The sequence below is a fragment of the Hemiscyllium ocellatum genome, chromosome 38 (assembly GCF_020745735.1).
Source record: "Hemiscyllium ocellatum isolate sHemOce1 chromosome 38, sHemOce1.pat.X.cur, whole genome shotgun sequence".
In the NCBI taxonomy this organism is placed as follows: Eukaryota; Metazoa; Chordata; class Chondrichthyes; order Orectolobiformes; family Hemiscylliidae; genus Hemiscyllium; species Hemiscyllium ocellatum.
The window spans coordinates 32,518,225-32,540,000 of NC_083438.1; the positions used below are offsets into that span (position 1 = coordinate 32,518,225).

Sequence of the window (21,776 nt, forward strand, 5' to 3'; positions counted from 1 at the left end):
ATTGGATTCTGCAAAGACTGAAGGCAGAGAAATAAGGCATGGTTGTATAAAGGGGTTTTTTTTCATAATATTTTGCCAGGAATGTGCAATAACTGGTTTTCTAAATATAGAGGAGAGAGATTGACAATGATGCAAGAATATTGTCAGCGTGCCAATGATACAGACGCTCAGCTGAAAGACTCTGCAGAAGTGACTCTACACTGCCACTTCTTATTTTAAATTAATCCCCGGTGGTTTTTATTTTTAAATTAATCCCTGGCTCCCCAAAGGCTAATCTTCTTTCAACATGACCGTCATAGACAGCAATAAATTATAAACCAGTAAGCTTCAAGTGCCTTGTGCCACAGTGGGAGTATTCCTTGCCTCAATATTGAGGCGTCCTGAGTTCAAACCTCATCTTCTCTAGAGTCATAGAGATGTCCAGCACGGAAACAGACCCTTTGGTCCAACTCATCCGTGCTGACCACACATCCTAAATTAATCTAGTCCCATTTGCCAGCACTTGGCCCATATCCCTCCAAACCCTTCCTATTCATATACCCATCCAGATGTCTTTTAAATGTTGCAACTCTACCAGCCTCCACCACTTCCTCTGGCAGCTCATTCCATACACGCAGCACCCTCTGTGTGAAAAATTTAACCCTCAGGTCCCTTTTAAATCTTTCCCCTTTCACCTTACACCTCTAGTTTTGGATCCCGTACTCTAGGGTAAAGACCTTGTCTATTCACCTTATCCATGATTTTATAAATCTCTATAAGGTCACCTCTTTAGCCTTCAATGCTCCAATGAAATTAGCCCCGATCTATTCAGCCTCGCCCATAGCTCAAACCCTCCTGCATCCCTGCAAAAGCCCTGCAAATCTTTTCTGAACACTTTCAAGTTTAACAACATCTTCCTAGAACAGGAGACCACAATTTACACAATATTCCAAAAGTGGCCTAACTAATGTCCTCTACAGCTGCAACCTGACAGCCCAACTCAATGCACTGACCAATAAAGGCAAGTGTACCAAACACCTTCTTCCATCCTGTGACTCCACTTTCAAAGAACGACGTCCCTGAACCCCAAGATGCCAACAGTGGAAAGAATGGTCGATAACTCTCAGTGGTTGGCAGGGTACATCTCTTAAACCTTGCTAGTTATTGTTAATTTGTACAAGAGTATATAGACTTGTCTGTCCATCTGCCCGATCCTACTCCAGTAGCCCCTGTATGTTTTAGGACACTTTTGAAAGCTATTTTGAGAGGGCTGGAAAACATGAGCAGCAATGTACTGGTGACACTCCGTTAGGTTCTGGTCAGACCGCATTTGGAATATTGTGAACTGTTTTGGGCCCTGTATCCAAGGAAGGCCTTTGAGGGGATCCAGGGAGGTTACACTTTGGGAGGAAGAATAGAGGTGTAGACTATTTTCTAAATGAGGAAAGGCTTCAGAAATCGGAGGCACCAAGGGACTTAGATTTCTCTTAAGGTTGACATGCAGGTGCAGTTGGCAGTTGATGCAGTGTTAGCATTCGTTTCAAGAGGGTTAGAATGGGGTTGAGAAACATGTCAGCCATGATAGAATGATGAAGCCGATGGGCTGAATGCCCTATTTCTGCTTCTGTTGTGGCTTTATTGTCCTCCAGGATCCACAGTTAAGCTCGAGACCACCACCATAGGCCCCTCTCTCGATGACTAGACCAGAGATGCCACTTTTTAAACCCGGTGACCAGCTCCTATATCCCTCTGGGGACACATTCAGGGTCATTCACGATCCCCTGACTTGCAGTAGCCTCCATCTGAATTCCGAGAACACTGACTCTGCAAAGCTGCCAGTACCATCCGGTTCTGCTTCCTGACCATTGGTCTTCATCACTCAACTTCCTCTTCCTACTCACATATGTGCTGAGGCTATTCCAGTTCAGCCGTTGAAGTTAACCCATGGAATGGCCTTAACGGCTCCTCATTCAGAAAGTCCAGAATGGGCCCCCTTGGCCCATTGAGTCAGTACTCTAAATCTACACCGGTCGCACTTTCCCACACTCCGCAGCCTCGAATGTTCTGACCCTTCGAGTGATCATCCAAGTACTTTGTAAAGTTTGGGAGGTTTACCCCCGTCAACTCCCCTCCCAGGCAGTGCATTCTGGACCCCACCACCCTCCGGGCGCAAATCATTACTTCAAATCCCCCTCTAAACCTCCGGCCTCTCCCTGTGATATTACAAGCCCTTCCTCATTGATCATTCAACAAAGGGTCTTTCAACATTGCTGAAAATGTGTTGCTGGAAAAGCGCAGCAGGTCAGGCAGCATCCAAGGAACAGGAGATTCGATGTTTTGGGCATAAACCCTTCTTCAGGCTTATGCCCAAAATGTCGAATCTCCTGTTCCTTGGATGCTGCCTGACCTGCTGCGCTTTTCCAGCAACATATTTTCAGCTCTGATCTCCAGCATCTGCAGTCCTTACTTTCTCCTCTTTCAACAATATGTTTGTATAAGGGTGTGAGTGTTTGAATGTGACCATTTGTGTGTGTGTATACGTTTATGTGACTTACATAATCACAGAATTCTGACAGTGTGGGAGCAGGCCATTTGGCCTATCAAGTCCATACTGATCCCTCTGCAGAATGGCTCACCCAAATCCAACCCCCTTACCCCATCTCTGTAGCCCTGTATTTCCCATGGCCAATCCACCCCAACCTGCACATCTTTGGATCGTGGGAGGAAACCGGAGCACCCGTAGGAAACCCATGCAGCTACAGGGAGAGTGTGCAAATTTCACACAGACAGTCCCCATGGGTGGAATTGAACCTGGGTCCCTGGCACTGTGAGGCAGTAGTGCTAACCACTTTGATGCACCTGTGTGTCAGTCTGAGAGAGTGTGTGGGTGAGTTTGTGTCAGTGTGGGTGTATGTGTGGGTGAGTGTGTGTATGGATGACTGTATGTGTATGTGTATGGGTGTGCATATGAGTCTATGTGTGGGTGAGAGTGTGTGTGACTGTGTGAGTGTGTAAGTCAGAATGTGTGCCTAAGTGTATATGTGTGTGTATGTGTGTTTCTGAGTGTATGTGTGTGTATGTGTGAATGTTTTTGTGTGTGTGTGTTCGTGTGCGAGTGTGTGTGTTTTTGAGTGTGTGTGTTAGTTAGGGACTGAGTTCACTCAGTTGCGTGGGCAGCTGCTTTGCAATGCAGCACGATACCAACAGTTTCGATTCCTGTACTGGCTGAGGTCACTCTTGAATACTCTCCTTCTCGACCTCTCGCTCTCGCCCTGAGGTTGGACTAGGTCTGAGTGTCTAAAACTCTCATCCTCCCTGCCAGTCATATTGCTGAATAACACAAGATGCAGGCTAAGATTGGAAAAGTGGTGTGTTGCAGAGAGAGCTGGGGCAATGTGTGCACAGATTATTGAAGGACAGAGGCTGGTTGGGGGGGAGCCAGGGTGGAGGGGGAGAGAGATTGAGAGAGAGAGAGTGCAGTTAATAAAGGACACAGCCTCCTTAGATTAATTGTGGTGTGGAACTGCTGCTGAAGGGACAGGCACGTGCGGAATGGGAAGAGAACAGATCACATGGGATGTCACAAGAATCCAACACGTTTTTCCCCGGAGTCGAAACTGTATGTTCCTCAGAAGCTAGTGGTTTCACATATCGCTGTTTCATCTCCCTCACATCAGGGAGAGAGAGAGAGTGCGTGGTCCCCTCGGGGCGAAGGTTACCATGAGCGGGGCCCAGCTCCTCCTCCTCCTCCTCCTCCAGGTGATGGGTGAGTGACTCCGTCATGTGCCGATTGCTTCCTGGTAAAATCCTGGCCGCGGATCTCCAGATCCCTGTTCGAAATCTGCCTGGCCGTGCGTGACCTTGCTGGGGCACATCTAACATGGAGGTAGTGGCTACTGTGGGATTTAATAACTGTGAGACATGAGGGGACTCGCTTTGGCAGGAGGAAGAGAGGAGCAGAAAATTATTGAATCGGAGAAAGACCGCGGAAAGCCACAGGTTCAGGGGGATTTAGGGGAAACAACATCTGTGAGTCACATAAAATGCTAGGATCCAGTTCAGTGGGTCACAGGAAGGCAAACGGTCTTTGTTTCAAAGGGAATAGGGTATAAAAGTTGGAAGGCTTTTTCTAAAACAGTTTAAGGCCAGACCAGAGCCGGGATACGGTGAGGAATCTTATGGCCTTGTATCCAAGAAAAGATAGACTGGGCATTGGAGGCAATACAGAGTAGGTTCACTCAGCTGATTGCAGGTACAGAGAGACTGTCTGGTGAGGGAGAGTTTGAGTCAGTCAGGTCTGTTCTCATTGGAGATTGGAAGAATGAGAGGTGACCTGATTGAAGACTTTCAGATGACTTGATTTGAGAGTAAATGAGGGAGAGAGCTTGTTTCCCCTTGCATTGTGGGAGAGTCTGGGACCAAAGGGACATTGTTTGAGAATAAGGGAGAAGACAGAGATGGGGAGGGATGACTCCTCTCCGAGGGGGAGGAGGAATCTGTGGAATTCTTTTCCATAGAAGGCTGTCAAGATTGGGTCTGTGAGTATATTTGAGATAATCAAGAAGAGAAATCAGGCTGGGAGATGGGGAGAGTGCAAGATGATCAGATCAGTTGTGATCCAATTGAAAACTGGAGCAGATGTGATGGACTGAATGGTTAGGTAGGCAGATTGAGTGGGTGTATTGTAGGACAGACTGAGAGACAGCAGTCACTAAAGCACACAGCTCCCTTGAATTTATTCATAGAGTCATAGAGATGTACAGCACATTTCATCCTTCGGCCCAACCTCGTCCATAGCGACCAGATACCCTAACCTAATCTAGTCCCATTTGTCAGCACTTGGTCCATATCCCTCCAAACCCTTCTTATTCATATACCCATCCAGATGCCTTTTAAATGTTGTATTGTACCAGCCTCCACCACTTCCTCTGGCAGTTCATTCCATACACGTACCACCCGCTGTGTGAAACCGTTGCCCCTTAGGTCCCTTTTATATCTTGCTCCTCTCACCCTAAATCTATGCCCTCTACTTCTCCCCCACCCAAGGGAAAATACTTTGTCTATTTGTCCTATCCATGCCCCTCATAATTTTATATCATGTGCTTTCTCTCTTTGTCTTTCTCTCTCTTAAAAGTGCCGTTGTTTTGACTTTTTTTCTCTCCTAAGTTCCAAAACAATGCAATGGAATATAAAACAGTAATTGCTGCTCTTGGAATTTGAGGAAATCACCTACAATATCTCAAAAAAGGAGCAGCTCTAATAGTCACAATTTTTTCCCATTCTCCCATCTTGGATTATCCAGAATTGTCCTAGGGGTGCAGAATCTGCGAGGAGGGAGATGATGCCGAACTTGTACAATACACTCATTAGACCTCAGCTGAATATTGTGTACAGTGCGGACACCACATTATAGGGAAGATGGGACCACACTGGGGAGACGGAGAGAGAGTGAGACAGGGAGAGGGACTGAGAGAGAGAAAGAAAGAGAGAGTGAGTGAGAGAGAGCGGGACAGAGAGAGATAAAGAGAGCTGGAAAGTGAGACTGACAAAGAGCGACAGTGACAGAGTGACAGAGGGAGGGGAGACAGAGGGAGAAACAGTGAGAGAGAGTGACAATAAGACAGAAAGAGAGAGAGACAGGAAGATAGGGAGAGAGAGAGGGAGACAGAGAAAGACAGAGGGAGAGAAAGAGACAGAGAGAGGGAGACAGAGAGAGAGAGAGAGGGAGAGAGAGAGGGAGAGAGAGCTGGAAAGTGAGACTGACAAAGAGCGACAGTGACAGAGTGACAGAGGGGAGACAGAGAGAGAAAAACAGTGAGAGAGAGTGACAATAAGACAGAAAGAGAGAGAGAGAGAGACAGGAAGATAGGGAGAGAGAGAGAGGGAGACAAAGAAAGACAGAGAGGGAGAAAGAGACAGAGAGAGCGAGACTGAGAGACAGAGAGAGAGAGAGACAGAGAGAGAGAGAGACTGAGAGAGTGCAGAAATGATTTACAAGAAGAGTCCCAGGGATGAGAAATTCAGGCAATAAGGATTAATTGAAAAAGATGGGGAGTGTTCGCCCTGGGGGAGGAGAAGGCTGAGAGAGGGAGATCCAGCAAGGTTTTCAAAATCACAAAGGGGAAGGGGGAGGGGGCTGGAGAGAGACGATACGGAGAAGCTGTTCTCACTTGGAAAAGGAACACGAATGAGAAAGGGAGGGGCAAAGATTTCAAGTGAGGTATAAACGGAATGAGGGAGGGGTTGGGAAAATTAAGGAAAAAGTGTTCCCACCCAGCAAATTGTTAGGGTGTGGCACGTACTGCCTGGATATGTGCTGGGGGCAGGATAAATGGAGAGGGGGCATTAGATGGGGAGTTGGATAGAAATGGGGTATGAAGGGATTGGGGATGGAGTAAAAACAGGGGATTGGTGATGTGGGGGTAGATTACAGAACCAATGTTGGTGCAATTGGTTCATCAGTTTCCCCCCGTTCCATCGCACTTTCCCATCTCGTCTGAGATCTAACCTTTTCGCTGTTTTCTCTTGCAGTGTTCCAGAGTTCACAGCAGGCAATTGACTCTCAAGGTCAGTGACATTACTACAATCAGTGAAAAAAAATTACATTAATGTTTCTGACGCAAACTCTCCGCCATCGTACACGTGAAGGTTTCCAAGTGGACATCAAACCCCATACTGGGCCTCATCTTCCGGATTTCAGAATCTGTCCCCTCGCCCTGTCCCATCATAGCCTCAATGGCCCTCAAATATCCGTGTATTCCAATTCCCATTTTCCCAACCCTTGGCCCACAGCCTTGGCATCACAGGTAGCTATTGAACTCTTTCTCTAATGCAATGAGAATGCCTGCCTCTCCCACTCTTACAGCTAGTGAGTTCGTCTGAGCAAACATGTTGCCCCTTACCACCTCCTGCCTCTTCCCTTCAAGCTATCTTTACCCCTCTCCCCCCTCAGTCATTGATCATTCCATCAAGGGAGGGGATGTTTCTACCTGCCTACTCTATCGATGCCCCCTGCATCACTTTATACATCTTAGTCATCCCCTCCCTCTCTCAATCTGCCCTGCTTGATGGGAAATAACCCCAGTCTATCCAATCTCCCTCCATCACTAAAACTCTCCACCACCCTCCCTGCCTCATAAGGGAGACAGAGGAAGGGAGAGGGAGAGCAGGAGAGACATTGACGGAGAGTGAGAGATAGAGGGTCATAAAGAGTGACAAACGGCTGAAGAGAGAGAGGAAGGGAGAGGGTTGGAAGGAAAGAAAGATAGACAGAGATGCAGACAGAGACAGAGAGAGGGACAGAGCCAGAGGTCGTGAGAGACAGAGTGAGTGAGAGAGAGAGAGATATATAGACAGACAGAAAGAGAGAGACATAGAGAAATAGAGAGAAAGGGTGAGAAAGAGAGAGAGATAGACAGAGGGTATGAGAAAGGGACAGACAGAGAGGGAAAGAGAGGGGTGAGAAAGAGAGAGAAAGGTAGGAGAGAGGGGGAAAGACGAGAGGGAGAGAAAGGGTAGGAAAGATAGATAGAGAGAGATAGAGAGCGTGGAAAGAGAGACACAGTGTGAGGTGGACAGACAGACACAAAGATAGAGAGACAGAGAATGACAGACAGAGACAGAGATAGAGAGACAGACAGGGAGACAGAGAGAGAGAGAGAGAGATAGATAGACGCAGTGAGAGAGACAGAGAAAACATGGAGAGACAGAGAGACAGATAGAGAGACATAGACAGAGCGAGAGAGAGATGGAGACACAGAGACAGACTGAGACAGAGAGAGAGACAGAGACAGATACAAGCCAATGTTTTTGTTCCTTGCCCTCATCCCCCTCCCGTTCTCGTTCTAGTGAGGCTGAGTGACGGCCCGACCCCGTGCTCTGGGAGAGTGGAGGTTTACCACTCGGGAGAGTGGGGCACCGTGTGTGATGACAGCTGGGGCATTAAAGATGCCAGGGTGGTGTGTCGCCAACTCGGGTGTGGCCCTGCCATCTCGGCGCTCAGGGGTGGGTCTTACCCAGTTGGCACTGGAAAGATCTGGATGGACGAAGTCCAATGTCAGGGTACAGAGCTCCAACTGTCCACCTGCTCATTTCAAGGTTGGAATAAACACAACTGCAACCACAACGAAGACGCTGGAGTGACCTGTCAACAAGGAGGTAAGATGTCACTCTCTATTTTCATACCAGTCTCAGGCTGGTGTGTTCATGCCACCCCAGCGCCAAGCAATGACCATCCAAACTGAGAGAGAATCTAACCATTACCCCCATGATGTTCAATGGTGTTACCATTACTGAAAGCCCCACTTCAACATTCTGGGGATTACCATTGAGAGAGAATCTAACCATCGCTCCCTTGACATTTGATGGTGTTACCATTACCGGATTCCCCCCACTATCAACATCCTGGGGCTTACCATTGAAAGAGAATCTAACCATCGCCCCCTTCATATTCAATGGTGTTACTATCACTGAAACCCCCACTATCAACATTCTGGGGGTTACCATTGAGAGAGAATCTAACCATTGCCCCCTTCACATTCAATGCTGTTATCATCACTGAATCCCCCACTATCAACATCGAGGAACAGAGAGAAAGATAGACAGAGGGTATGAGAAAGGGACAGAGAGAGAAGTGAGAAAGAGAGAGAAAGGAAGGAGAGGGGAGATAGACGAGAGGGAGACAAAGGATAGGAGAGAGAGAGATAGAGAGCGCAGACAGATAGAGAAGGAGAGAGAGGGAGAGAAAGGGATGAGAAAGAAAGTGAGGAGAGAGAGGGAGAGATGAGAGGGAGAGAAAGGATAGGAGAGAGACAGAGAGAGGAAGATAGAGAGTGCGCAGACAGATAGAGACAGGATGAAGCAGACAAACAGTCACAGAGATAGAGAGACAGAGAGAGAGACAGAGAGATAGACAGTGAGAGAGACAGAGAAAACATAGAGAAACAGAGAGACAGATAGAGACACAGAGAGAGAGAGAGACAGAGACAGACAGAGTCAGAGACACATAGACAGACAGACTGAGACAGAGAGAGAGACAGAGACAGATACAAGCCAATGTTTTTGTTCCTTGCCCTCATCCCCCTCCCTTTCTCGTTCTAGTGAGGCTGAGTGACGGCCCGACCCCGTGCTCTGGGAGAGTGGAGGTTTACCACTCGGGAGAGTGGGGCACCGTGTGTGATGACAGCTGGGGCATTAAAGATGCCAGGGTGGTGTGTCGCCAACTCGGGTGTGGCCCTGCCATCTCGGCGCTCAGGGGTGGGTCTTACCCAGTTGGCACTGGAAAGATCTGGATGGATGAAGTCTGGTGTCGGGGTACGGAGCTCCAACTGTCCACCTGCTCATTTCAAGGTTGGAATAAACACAACTGCAACCACAACGAAGACGCTGGAGTGACCTGTCAACAAGGAGGTAAGGTGTCACTCTCTATTTTCATACCAGTCTCAGGCTGGTGTGTTCATGCCACCCCAACGCCAAGCAATGACCATCCAAACTGAGAGAGAATCTAACCATTACCCCCATGATGTCCAATGGTGTTAGCATTACTGAAACCCGCACTATCAACATTCTGGGGATTGCCATTGAGACAGAATCTAACCATTGCCTCCTTGACATTCAATGGTGTTACCATCACTGAAACCCCCACTATCAACATCCTGGGGATTACCACTGACAGAGAGTCTAACCATTGCCCCCTTGACATTCGATAGTGTTACCACCACTGAATTCCACCCCCCTGCCTCCCCGCCCCCTCACCATCAACATCCTGGCAGTTACCAGTGACAGAGAATCTAACCATCATTCCCTTGACATTCAATGGTGTTACCTTCTCTGAAACCCCCACTATCAACATCCTGGGGGTTACCAGTGGAGAGAAACCAACCATCATCCCCTCGACATTCAATGGAGTTTTGATCACTGAGTTGCCTCCCTGATCTTAATCTTACAGCTAATAAAGACAAATATCCCCTTACACCTTCTTATCCACTTGGCCTGATACCTTAAGGGATCAGTGTACATGGACACTGAGGTCCTTCTGATCCTCAATGCTTCCCAGGGTCCCATCCTGTATTCCCTTGCCTTGTTTGTCGTACCCAAGTGCTTTGCCTCGCGTTGATCTCCACTCTACTTCGAGGGTCTATGGGCAAGGTTAACTCAGATGGATGTTTTTGCAATACGGAGAGTCACCAACAGCGCGGGTTCAATCTCTGCATCGACTGAGGTTACCCTAAAGGGCCCATTTCCTCACTCTTGCTATGGGGCAGATCAAACCCCCTCAAAACTAACCGAGGAGACAGCCTCACACTTATCTCATTTTCAGGCAAGTGTAAGGTGCTGTGTTCCAGCTGTGATTCAATTGGGCAAACTATTTGGCTTTAGGTAAAACACATTTGATTCTGACACCCCAAGTAAAAGAATTGGCAGAACTTTATTGAAAAACTTCACAAAATAATGTGTTATTTAACTCATCATCCCAGCATCCCATAAACACGCCCTTGGGAAAGGCAGGTCCAGCGAGACAGATTTCCCTCACTTTGCTGCCTCTTCCAGTCCAGGAGAAGGAAGGATGAACCTAACAGCGAGAGAGAGAACTCAAACTCTTGTTTTTTTTTCAGCAGCAGAGAGAGGGTTGTATCTAGCAGCTTCAACCCCTGATTTCGAAATTGGAAGCAAAGACTAAAATCCTGGGTCTCTGTGAACCTGAATCCACCCGTTCAGGCTACCTCGGTCTCATTTCAAAGACAAACACGAGGCCATTTATCCGGCTTTCCATGCCATCCAGGTGACAATACTCCCCCTTCAGGAGAAACAGGATGGTGCAACTCCCTCCTGTATGGCATATCTTGTCACACCCCTCTGCCCTGCCTGAGGCGAGGTGACCCTCAGGTTAAACCACCCCTAGTCCTCTCTCCACCTCTCTCTCTCTCTCTCTGGAGCCTGTGGGAACTTGTTTCTCTCAACGCAAGCATTTCCCGACACGTCCTTTGGTTTTATTCGTGTGCAGGATGTGTGGACATTGCTGGTTGGGCCATGCTGGTTGGGTCAGCATATATTGCCCAGCGGGGGGCAGTAAAGAGTCAACTGACCTAGCTAAGAGACTGGATTCATGTGTAGACCCAGATCAGACGCAGATGGCAAATTCCTGTCCCTGGTGGGCATTGGTGAATCAGACAGGTTTCTTTCCCAACAATGGATTCGTGAATTCCAGATTTTCCATTGAATTTGAATTCCAACATGGTGGGGGCTTCCCTGTGATGTCACCCAGTTTTTTTCACAGAGATTCGGACCATCTCACAACCTGTTTCCCCCTTTTTCTCACCGCCCCACCGAGATAAATCTTCCCGTCCCTCAATCTCTCTGAAGCCCAACGACCCAATGCTCCTGGTGGGGAGTAACGTGGAATTCAGGTGCACAGCTCTGGAGGGATACAGCAGGGATGCTTTGGAACAGCGAAAGGTCCCCCCATGATCCACTGGCAAGTGGTGCCAGCCGGGAGCCAGAGCGTCAACTTCTAGCTGGGGAAGATGGCCCTGCTCCATACGGGCAATTACACATGTCTCTATAAAGCAACTGCCAGTGGGAACTGGCAATGTTTCCTGCCCAGCGACTCCGAGTGGTGGATAAGTCCCGGTTTTCCGTCTCCTCATAAGGCCGCACGTGTTACAACAGACATCGAGAGGCGCTACGCTCTCTAGACATTGTAAAGGAGGCGCTCTATGAAGACAAGGGGATTGCTACAGCACCAAGTGCCAATCAGTTGTGGTACCCGCCAGACATAGAAGTCCAAAGGTCCCCCGTTTGTTCCCACACTCTCGGTTTCCGGTCCACCCACCCCCGCCATTGCATTAAACCCCACTTCCCACATTTCCCTCATTGAAAACCTTCGGAAAAGGCCAATGGGCAGAACTGGATGAGGGAGCAAAGGACAAATGAGGGAAGATTACGGAGAGCTCAAATGCCAGCAGAGGTTGAAATTTTCCAGAGAGTGATTTCCAATCGGGACAGAGATGGAAATCTGAGAAGGGGAATTGGACTTCCCAGTCTGGGATGGGAATGAGGGATCGAATGGACTCTCATTGGCTGGGAATGAACTCCATTTGTCTACCCTGCTTAGTGAAGGTGGTAGGATAGAGGAAGAGACAGCAGTTACTAAAGCACACAGCACCCTTGGATTTGTTCATAGGGGTGTAGAGACCAAGTGCAGGGAGGTGATGCTGAACTTACACAAGACACTTGTTAGAGCTCAGCTAGCATGCTGTATACAGTCTTGGGCACGACATTATAGAGAAGATGGGAACGTATTGGGGATGAGACTGAGAGAATGAGTGAGGCAGAGAGAGAATGACTGATATAAAGAGGGAGGGAGAGAGAGACACACAGGGATAGAGATAAGCGTGAAGGATAAAGACAGAGTGAGTGACAAAGACAGAGTCAGAAAGAAAATCATAGATTCCCAACAGTGTGGAAACAGGCCCTTCAGCCCAACAAGTACACACTAACCCTCTGAAGAGTAACCCATCTTCCTACCCTATATTTACTCCTGACTAATGCACCTAAACTGCACACCCCTGAACACTATGGGCAATTTAGCATGGCCAATCCTAATCATACCCTAACCTGTCCATCTTTGGACTGTGGGGCTGGAAAGCCACACAGACACAGGGAGAATGTGCAAAACTCTCCACGGTACTCCAGGTGCGGAAACGTCAATTCCTTGTATATTTACAACAACAGCTTCCCTGCTTTTATCCTCCACGGTTACGTTCTGCACTCTGTTGCTGGCGCCTATCTGTGTTGTTTCATTTTCTGTCCACTGTGTACTTCGGAGAGCTTAATTCTGAAGATTTCTCATGTTCTACTTACAGAGCCACCAGCCCGGCCAGAGATTACAGCCGCTCCCTCATACCCGGCGTATCTGGTGGGAGAAAATGTCACCCTGACGTGTGTAATCCCAAACCGTTACACTCCCGCTCACATCCAGTTTCTGAAAGACTCTGCCCTCGTCACCAACAGCACTGGGAACCAGTGGCGATTCACCCACAATGTCCTCCATCTCACCTCCGTCGAAGTGGGGAACTACACTTGTTCCTACCAGACCCTGAAGTTTGGACGATCGCTCTCATCAGCCCCCAGTCTCCCAGTGAAAATCGCCCTCACTCGTGAGTCTGAACACCCGCTGTGTTGCACATTGTACGCTCTCCGAATCTGATTAACGCAGAAAGAGAGAGACAGAGTTAACTTTTCAGGTTATAAACACCAGAAGTTGCTGGAGAAAGTCAGCGAGTCTGTGGAGTGAGAGAGATAGAAACAGAGGTAATATGACAGAGAGGCAAGGTGGCTCAGTGGTTAGCACTGATGCCTCACAGTGCCAGGGACCTGGGGTCTAAATCCACCCTCGAGCGACTGTCCATTTGAAGATTGCATGTTCTCCCTGTGTCTGTGCAGGTTACACACTTAATGGTAAGGTACTAGGGAATGTTGCTGAACAAAGAGACCTTGGAGTGCAGGTTCATAGCTCCTTGAAAGTGGACTCACATGTGGATGGGATAGTGAAGAAGGCGTTTGGTATGCTTTCTTTTATCGGTCAGAGTATTGAGTACAGGAGTTGGGAGGTCACGTTGCGGCTGTACAGGACATTGGTTAGGCCACTGTTGGAATATTGCATGTAATTCTGGTCTCCTTCCTCTCAGAAAGATATTGTGAAACTTGAAAGGGTTCAGAAAAGATTTACAAGGATGTTGCCAGGGTTGGAGGGCTTGAGCTATAGGGAGAGATTGAATAAGCTAGGGCTGTTTTCCCTGGAGCGTTGGAGGCTGAGGGGTAACCTTATAGAGGGTTATAAAATCATGAGGGGCATGGATAGGCTAAATAGGCAAAGTCTTTTCCCTGGGGTGGGGGAGTCCAGAACTAGAGGGCATAGGTTTAGGGTGAGAGGGGAAAGATATAAAAGAGACCTAAGGGGCAGCTTTTTCACACAGAGGGTGGTACGTGTATGGAATGAGCTGCCAGAGGAAGTGGTGGAGGCTGGTACAATTGCAACACTTAAGAGGCATTTGGTTAGGTATATGAATAGGGAGGATTTGGAGGGATATGGGCTGGGCGCTGGCAGGTGGGGCGAGATTGAGTTGGGATATCTGGTCAGCATGGACGGGTTGGACCAAAGGGTCTGTTTTCATGACTCTATGTCTATACCTCCGTGTGGTCCAGTTTCCTCCCACAGTCCAAAGATGTGCATGATGAGTTGGATTAATGATGGGGAATTGCCCCAAAGTGTCCAGCGATGTGTAGGTTAGGGCAGATTAGCCACAGGGTAAAGCAAGGTTACAGGGATAGGGTAGGATAGGGATGTGTCTGGGTGGGATGTTCTTCAGAAGGTCAGTGTGGACCGGATGCTCACACTATGATTACAGGTTAGAAACACAGAGAGTATTGGAGCTGGGAGCAGCCAAAGATACACTTGGCTTCAGAGGCAGTCTACAGAAAGTTCGATTGGCTGGTCCCACGTAAGGAGCGACCGTCAGATGAGGAAGAGGGTTGAATAGGTTGGCCCTCTCCTCATTCCAGTTTAGAAGAATGAGCAGTGACCAGGTGAAGATTCTTAGGTAACTTGATTTGAAGGATGATGGAGAGAGAAGTTGTTTCCCTTCGTGTGAGAGTCTGGGACCAGAGAGGCTCTCCGAGACGGGGAGCGTATCTGTTGAATTCTTTACTGCAGAGGGCTGTCGAGGCTGGGGCTTTGAGTGTATATTGAAAGCTGAAATGGAGAGATTATTAATCAGGAAGGGGGAATCGAGGAGGCTGGGGGAGAAGTGGGGTTGAGGATGATCAGATCAGCTGTTATCCTATTCAATGGTGGAGCAGGCTCGATGGGCTGAATGGCCTCCTTCTGCTTCTATGTCTCCCGCTGTGGTAACGTCCTGTCTCTCTCTCTCTCTCTCTGATCTTACAGAGCCCCGTGTCAGGCTGGTGAATGGCAGCGACTCGTGTTCGGGGAGAGTGGAGGTGCAGTACAACGGAGAGTGGGGGACAGTGTGCGACCGTTCCTGGGACATCTCGGAAGCCAGTGTGGTGTGCCGCCAGCTGGGGTGTGGGTCAGCCGTGGCTGCACTTCCCGGGGCTGGGTTCGGACATGGGTCAGGAATGGTCTGGATGGACGAGGTGTCCTGCGGAGGGACAGAGCCGAGCCTCTGGGCGTGTCCATTCAGTGGATGGGGCCGGGGCAATTGTGGGCACCAGGAAGATGCCAGTGTGGTCTGTAACCCCAGTAAGGAATGGGGCAGGGGGAACCATCTGGGAAAGGGGCGGGGGGGGGGGTTGGCGGGAGTTACTGTCACACACACAGACACACACACACACTCACATACACTCACACACAGGCACACATTCTCACACTCACATTCATTGCACCCATACTCACACTCCTCCCTCCACACAGAGTCACACTCACACTTACACACAGACCCAAACATACACTAACACTGACGTACATTGTCACACTCACACTCATTCACACACTCTCTCCCTCACTCACGTTCATTCTCACACATTGTCTCTCTCACATTCTCTTTTTCTCTCATAAACACTCTCCCTCATAAACTCTCTCAAAGTCTCTCTCTCTCTCTCTCTCTCAAACTGTCTCTCTTTCATTTTCTTTCTCTCATACCCCCTTTCTCATACTCTATATCACAGGCCCTCCAGCAGCCTCTCTCTCTCTCACTGTCTTACACACTCTCTCACACTCTTTCACTCTCACACATTCTGTCTCTCACTCACACTCTCTTTCACACACACTGTCACACTCTCTTTTTCTCACACACGCTCTCCCACACACTGTGTCACAGTCCCTCTTTCACAGGCCCTTTCTCACAGGCCCTCTCTCTCTCTCTCTTTCTCTCACATACACACCCTTTCTTTCTATCTCACACACTCTCTCTCACACTCTTTATCTTGCAGAGTATCTCTCTCTCACACACAGATGCTCTCTCCCTCTTTCTCTCCTCCCTTTCTCTCTCCATCTCTCCCCCTCTCTCTCTCACACTCCTTCCCTCTCTCCGTCTGTCTCATACAGCCTCTCTCACGATAACCCCAATCTGTGTCCCTGAACAAACGGATGACAAAACCCCATGATTGGGGAGCGGAGACTGTGATGGACATGCCCCACAGTGACAGTGGTGAAGGCTTGGGGGGGAGGGGGAAGGGGAGAGGAGTGAATGAGACACTAATCCTGATGACCTTGTGTCCTCCCTCCCCCCCGCAGGCTCCCTGCTCCGACCCTTCATCACAATCACACCGGACAGCCCCCTCCACGTGTCTGGGATCCCCCTGGCAATCCAGTGCCTGGCTCCGACAGGGTACCTTGGGGGCCGCTTCCGCATCCTGAGGGGTACGTCTGTGGCCAAGGAACACCGGCTGGACCCTGGGAGAAACGGAGCTGTTTTCCTGTACCGTAACGTGAGCACCAGCATCGGGGGGAGCTACAGCTGCCTGTACCAGAGGCTGGTCGCTGGCTTCTGGGTCACCTTCCGGGCCAGCCCCTCCATTTCCATCCGGGTCATAGGTGAGTCATGTTTCGGTGCCTTTCCCGTCTCCATCTTTGGAACTCGCTGTGCCAGGTCTTCCATCAACGGGGAGACAGGGTGTCGAAGGAGGCGTGGAACCGTAAAGTCACATTGGTATTTGCAGGTGCAGCAAGTATTGAAGCAGCAGCTGGACTATAGTCCTCCATTGCTAGAGTGTTGTAGAACAGAGAGCCCAGGGTGGTGCAGGGACAAAGTTCCATGAAAGTGGAATCGCAGGGAGGCAGAGCCGAGAAGGAGCTTGGATCGCAAACAAAAGTTGGTTTGCAGGTGCAGCAGGTAATTAAGGAGATGACTGGAATATTGTCCTTCATTGCAGGAGTCTAAAACAGGGAGGTGATGCTGCAGCTGTATAGGGTGCTGGTCAGGTCACATCTGGATCACTGTGTATAGTTTTGGTCTCCTTACTTGAGAAAGAGTTTATGTGTTGTTCCATTATAACACGTGTTCTGTCAACGCCAATTTGCCATAATGCGATTGCTAAATTGGAGACGCTGTTTCGAAAGCATGAATGTTTTAAACGTGTGTTGGCTGTAACGTGATTACGGTGCCAACACTTTAATCTCTGTTCTACAGCGTGATTTTTCTATCAGACTGAGTTGCATAAGAACATTACCATCACGTTACTGAAGATCTGGCACTGGAGAACGTGCAGAGGAGGTTCACTGGATTAATTCCAGAGTTGAGAGGGTTGGTTTATTAGGAGAGACTGAGTCAACTAGGATTATACTCACTTTGATTTAGAAGGGGGGATCTCATAGAAATGTAAAATTATGAAGGGAATGGATAAGATAAAAGCAGGGAGTTTGTTTCTACTGGTGGCTGAAACTAGAAATAGGGGCATAGGGGCGTAGCCTCCAAATAAAGAGGTTCAGGTTTAGGACTCAGTTGAGGAGGAACCTTTTCACCCAGAGGGTTGTGAATCTGTGGAATTCCCTGCCCAGTAAAACAGTTGAGGCTAAATCGTTCAATATTTATCAGGTAAAGATAGATTTCTGAACAGTACAGGAATTTCGGGTGACGGTGAGTGGGTGGGTACGTGGGACTGACTACATAAGAAAGGTCAGCCACGATCTTATTGACTGGCGGAGCAGGCTCGATGGGCCAGATACCCTACTCCTGCTCCTATTCAGTATCCTGGGCACACTTGCCTTCATCGGTCAGAGCATTGACTACAGCAGTTGGGATGTCATGTTATGGTTGCTTAAGACATTGGTGAGGCCGCATTTGGATTACTGTGTACAATTCTGGTGGTCCTGCTATAGAAAGGATGTTATTAAACTGGAAAGGGTGCAGGAAAGGATTTACAAAGATGTTACTGGAACTGGAGGGTCTGAGTTATAGGAAGAGGCTGAATCAGGTGGGCATTTTTCCCTGGTGTGTCAGAGGCTGAGGGGTGACCTCACAGAGGTTTATAAAATCATGAGGGGCATGGATAGGGTAAATAGACAAGCTCTTTTCCCCAGGTTGGGGGAGTCAAAAACTTGAGGATATAGGTTTAGGGTGAGAGGGAAAAAGGACCTGAGGGGTAACATTCCCATGTGATATGTGTATGGAATGAACTGCCAGAGGTGGTGGTGGAGATTGGTGTAATAATAACATTTAAAAGGTACATGAATAGGGAGGATTTAGAGGCATACAGGCCATTCATAAAAATGATGGAAACATCGAGCCTACGCTGACCTTCCAAGGAATGGTCCACTTAGACCCAGCCCCCTATCCCTGTAACCCTACATTTCCCCTGACTAACCTACCCAGCCTGCACATCACCAGACATTGTGGGACAATTTAGCATGGCCAATCCACCCTAACCTACACATCTTTGGACAATGGGAGGAAACTGGAGCACCCAGAGGTAGCCTACACAGAGACAGGGAGAACATGCAAACTCTACACAGACAGTCACCTGAGAGTAGAATCGAACCCAGGTCCCTGGTACTGTGAGGCAGCAGTGCTAACCACTGACTCCCTGTGCTACCCCATCCTGAAGCGATGTTTGTCGTGTTGTAGACTGTCCCACATGAGGAAACATTCTCTCTCCATCTCCTTTGTCAATCCTTCCCTTTTGTGTCTTACATCCCCCAGTTAGAACTCGTCTCATTATTCCAAATTCCAGAGAAACTGTCTCTTCTATCAGACAAATTCCTCGACCCTGGAATGGAGTGAATCTCCTCTGAACTGCCTCTGGTACAACTCCATCCCTCCTCAAGTAAAGGGGTACTGAAACTTACACTGTACTCTGGGTGCAGAAATGCCAATGCCTTATACAGTTACAACACTTTAGCTACTCTCCCACTTTTCTCTAAACTAACTCCGTTGCAACTCCATCCCTCCTCAAGTACAGGGAACCAAAACTCTCCATGGTACTCTGGGTGCGGAAACACTAATTCCTGTATATTTGCAACAACAGCTTCCCTGCTTTTATCGTCCACGCTTGCATTCTGCATTCTGTTCCCGGCGCCTATCTATGTGGCTTTATTTTCTGTGCACTGTGTAATTCAGAGAGTCCGTTTCTGAATATTTCTCATGTTCTTCTTTCAGAACAATCGGCCCGGCCGGAGATTACAGCCGCTCCCTCATACCAGGCGTATCTGGTGGGAGAAAACGTCACCCTGACGTGTGTAATCCCAAACCGTTACACACCCGCTCACATCCAGTTTCTGAAAGACTCTGCCCTCATCACCAACAGCACTGGGAACCAGCGGCGTTTCACCCACAATGTTCTCCACCTCACCTCCATCGACGTGGGGAACTACACGTGTTCCTACCAGACCCTGAAGTTTGGACGGTTGCTCTCGTCAGCCCCCAGTCTCCCAGTGAAAATCGCCCTCACTCGTGAGTCTGAATTCCTGCCGCGTCGTACATCAGATGATTTCCGAATCTGATTAATGTAGAAAGAGAGAGATGGAGTTAACATTGCTGGTGATACATACAGAAAGTTGTTAGAGAAAGTCAGCAAGTCTGCGGAATGAGAGAGACAGAAACAGAGCTAATATGACAGAGTTGTACAGTGGCTCAGTGGTTAGCACTGCTGCCACACAGTGCTAGGGACCCAGGGTCATATCCAACCTCGGGTGACTATCCATGTGGAGTTTGCATGTTCTCCCTGTGTCTGTGCGGGTTACCTCCCACAGTCCAAAGATGTGCATGAAGGGGTGAATTCATTATGGGGACTTGCCCCAAAATGTCCAGAGATATGTAGATTAGGGTGGATTAACCACAGGGTAAAGCAGTGTTACAGGGATAGGATAGGATAGGATAGGGATGCGTCTGGGTGGGATGTTCTTCAGAAGGTCAGTGTGGACGGTGGGATGCTCCCACACTGTAAGGATTCTATGATTAAAGGTTATAAATTACAGAGAGAGTATTGGAGCTAAGCGCAGGTTTGGGCCCTGTATCTGATCTTGGCTTCAGAGGCAGTCTACAGAAGGTTTGAATGGCTGATCCCATGTAAAGAGGGACTGTTTAATAAGGGAGAAGGTTGAATAGGTCGGCCCTGTCCACATTCCAGTTCAGAAGAATGACCAGGTTGAAGATTCTTAGATAACTTGATTTGAAGGACGATGGAGAGAGAGTCTGGGACCAGAGGTGTATCATCTCAGAGGAAAGGGGAAGATAGAGACAAGGAGGAATTTCTTCTCTCTGAGACGGGGAGCGTATCTGTTGAATTCTTTACTGCAGAGAGCTGTCGAGGTTGGGTCATTGAGTGTATATTGAAAACTGAAATGGAGAGATTATTAATCAGGAAGGGGGAATCGAGGGGGCTGGGGGAGAAGTGGGGTTGAGGATGATCAGATCAGCTGTTATCCTATTCAATGGTGGAGCAGGCTCGATGGGCTGAATGGCCTCCTTCTGCTTCTATGTCTCCCGCTGTGGTAACGTCCTGTCTCTCTCTCTCTCTCTGATCTTACAGAGCCCCGTGTCAGGCTGGTGAATGGCAGCGACTGGTGTTCGGGGAGAGTGGAGGTGCAGTACAACGGAGAGTGGGGGACAGTGTGCGACCGTTCCTGGGACATCTCGGAAGCCAGGGTGGTGTGCCGCCAGCTGGGGTGTGGGTCAGCCGTGGCTGCACTTCCCGGGGCTGGGTTCGGACATGGGTCAGGAACGGTCTGGATGGACGAAGTGTCCTGCGGAGGGACAGAGCCGAGCCTCTGGGCGTGTCCATTCAGTGGATGGGGCCGGGGCAATTGTGGGCACCAGGAAGATGCCAGTGTGGTCTGTAACCCCAGTAAGGAATGGGGCAGGGGGAACCATCTGGGAAAGGGGTGGGGTATTCGGAGGGGGTGTACTGTCTCACGAACACACACACTCACATACACACACTTAGACACTTTCACACTCACATTCACACACATTTACACACACAGATACACACATTCGCACACACACTCACAGACACACACACATTCCCACTCAAACATGCACTCTCACATACTTTGTCTCACACACACACATTCACACACACTCTTACACACTCTTCCACACACTCACATTCAAACCAACACTCACACCCCACCACCAGGGATATATTTCCCTCCCCTCCCCTATCAGCGTTCCGAAAAGACCACTCCCTCCGTGCCTCCCTTGTCAGGTCCTCACCCCCCACCAACCAACCTCTACTCCCGGCACCTTCCCCTGCAACTGCAAGAAATGCAAAACCTGTTCCCACACCTCCCCCTTTGCTTCCCTCCAAGGCCCCAAGGTAACCTTCCATATCCGTCACAAATTCACCTGCACCTCCACACACATCATTTACTGCATCCGCTGCACTCAATGTGGCCTCCTCTATATTGGGGAGACAGGCCGCCTAGTTGCGGAATGTTTCAGGGAACACCTCTGGGACACCCACAACAACCAACCCAACCACCCCGTGGCTCAACACTTCAACTCCCCCTCCCACTCCACCAAGGACATGCAGGTCCTTGGACTCCTCCATCGCCAGACCATAGCAACACGACGGCTGGAGGAGGAGCGCCTCATCTTCCGCCTGGGAACCCTCCAACCACAAGGGATGAACCTAGATTTCTCCATTCCTCATTTCCCCTCCCCCCCGAAATTGTCTCAGTCTAATCCCTCGAACTCAGCATCACCTTCCTAACCTGCAATCTTCTTCCCGACCTCTCCGCCCCCATCCCGGCCTATCACCCTCACCTTAACCTCCTTCCACCAATCGCATTTCCAACGCCCCTCCCCCAAGTCCCTCCTCCCTACCTTTTATCTTAG

At 49.1% G+C, this 21,776-nt stretch overlaps 1 protein-coding gene across 1 annotated transcript in view; it reads left to right on the forward strand.

Annotated features, from left to right (window-relative positions):
- The first annotated feature begins 3,666 nt into the window (after positions 1–3,666).
- The window catches only part of LOC132833917 (uncharacterized), a 64,141-nt gene continuing 46,031 nt past the window's right edge, over positions 3,667–21,776 (forward strand). The window contains exons 1-9 of the mRNA XM_060852578.1: positions 3,667–3,745; positions 6,511–6,546; positions 7,828–8,136; positions 9,079–9,387; positions 12,843–13,136; positions 14,927–15,241; positions 16,235–16,534; positions 19,095–19,388; positions 20,467–20,781. Coding sequence (XP_060708561.1) covers positions 3,700–3,745; positions 6,511–6,546; positions 7,828–8,136; positions 9,079–9,387; positions 12,843–13,136; positions 14,927–15,241; positions 16,235–16,534; positions 19,095–19,388; positions 20,467–20,781 — 2,218 coding nt within the window. The 5' untranslated portion in view covers positions 3,667–3,699. The remainder of the gene's footprint in view (positions 3,746–6,510; positions 6,547–7,827; positions 8,137–9,078; positions 9,388–12,842; positions 13,137–14,926; positions 15,242–16,234; positions 16,535–19,094; positions 19,389–20,466; positions 20,782–21,776) is intronic.